Source organism: Bison bison, unplaced genomic scaffold (genome assembly GCF_000754665.1).
Source record: "Bison bison bison isolate TAMUID 2011002044 unplaced genomic scaffold, Bison_UMD1.0 scf7180017845998, whole genome shotgun sequence".
In the NCBI taxonomy this organism is placed as follows: Eukaryota; Metazoa; Chordata; class Mammalia; order Artiodactyla; family Bovidae; genus Bison; species Bison bison.
The window spans coordinates 8,227-9,188 of NW_011476571.1; the positions used below are offsets into that span (position 1 = coordinate 8,227).

General features: G+C 64.3%; 1 protein-coding gene across 1 annotated transcript in view; it reads left to right on the top strand.

Annotated features, from left to right (window-relative positions):
* The window catches only part of IGF2 (insulin-like growth factor 2), an 8,204-nt gene that overhangs the window by 5,398 nt on the left and 1,844 nt on the right, over window positions 1–962 (top strand). The window contains 1 exon segment of the mRNA XM_010838191.1: window positions 1–131. Coding sequence (XP_010836493.1) covers window positions 1–131 — 131 coding nt within the window.

The following is a 962-nucleotide window of genomic DNA, read 5'->3' on the forward strand; positions in this document are numbered from 1 at the left end:
CCTTCGCCTCGTGCTGCTATGCTGCTTACCGCCCCAGCGAGACTCTGTGCGGCGGGGAGCTGGTGGACACCCTCCAGTTTGTCTGTGGGGACCGCGGCTTCTACTTCAGTGAGTAGCTCCCTGGGGCCAGGGGAGGGGTGCACACAGCAGGTTCTTCATAGATGCTGGGGTCCTTCTCACGGTCCTCAGTCGCCTCTGCAGGCCCTGCGGCCTCCCTGGCTCAGGAGGCTGGGCCCAGGCTTCCAGCCACATGACTCGCAGTCAAGGGAGAATGGACAGGTGTGTCCACAAGGGGCCAGGCCTGATGCCGCAAGCGTGGGTGGGGTGCGGAGTGGGCTGAAGGCCCACCACGGTGGGGGGGAGCAGACAGCCCTTCCCCTCCTGCTTCTCCCTGACCTGCCCACGGGCAGAGCTGTGGGCACCGGCTTCCTGCACCTTTCATCCACGTCTTGGCAATGGGCACGTATCTGTGGACTGTTAGATTTGAGATGGAATCAAACGGGTTGAATGCCATTAAGAATAAAAGTCACTGGGGGGTGTGAGTGTGCGTGCTGGGGGACACCTGGCTCCATCCACGAGGGGGGCCCGCTGCCCTGATGGGAGGCAGAGGGCTCAGGGCTTGGGCGGAACCCACACTTGAGGGCGGCTCATGGTGCAGGGGACACTGCTGGGGCAGCCGGGCGAGGGCCGTGAGGCTCGAACCCGGCCCACCACCCCCACGAGGCATCTTCCTCCACAGCTTTTACTTACCCACCCTCTAAAATGGGCCGGAAACGCCCGTCTTGGCATGCCAGCGCTTCGCTCTGAAAAGCACACCCGCTTCTCCGCGCTTCTGAAGCCCCTGCCTGCCCTGGCTTCTCCCGTGGCCTCGCTCTCTGCCACCCTTGGGGGCAGGAAGTGGCACCGCAGTGCCTCGTGCTGGCCGGCCCTGGCACCAGGCTTGCAGATCGGAAGAGCGTCGT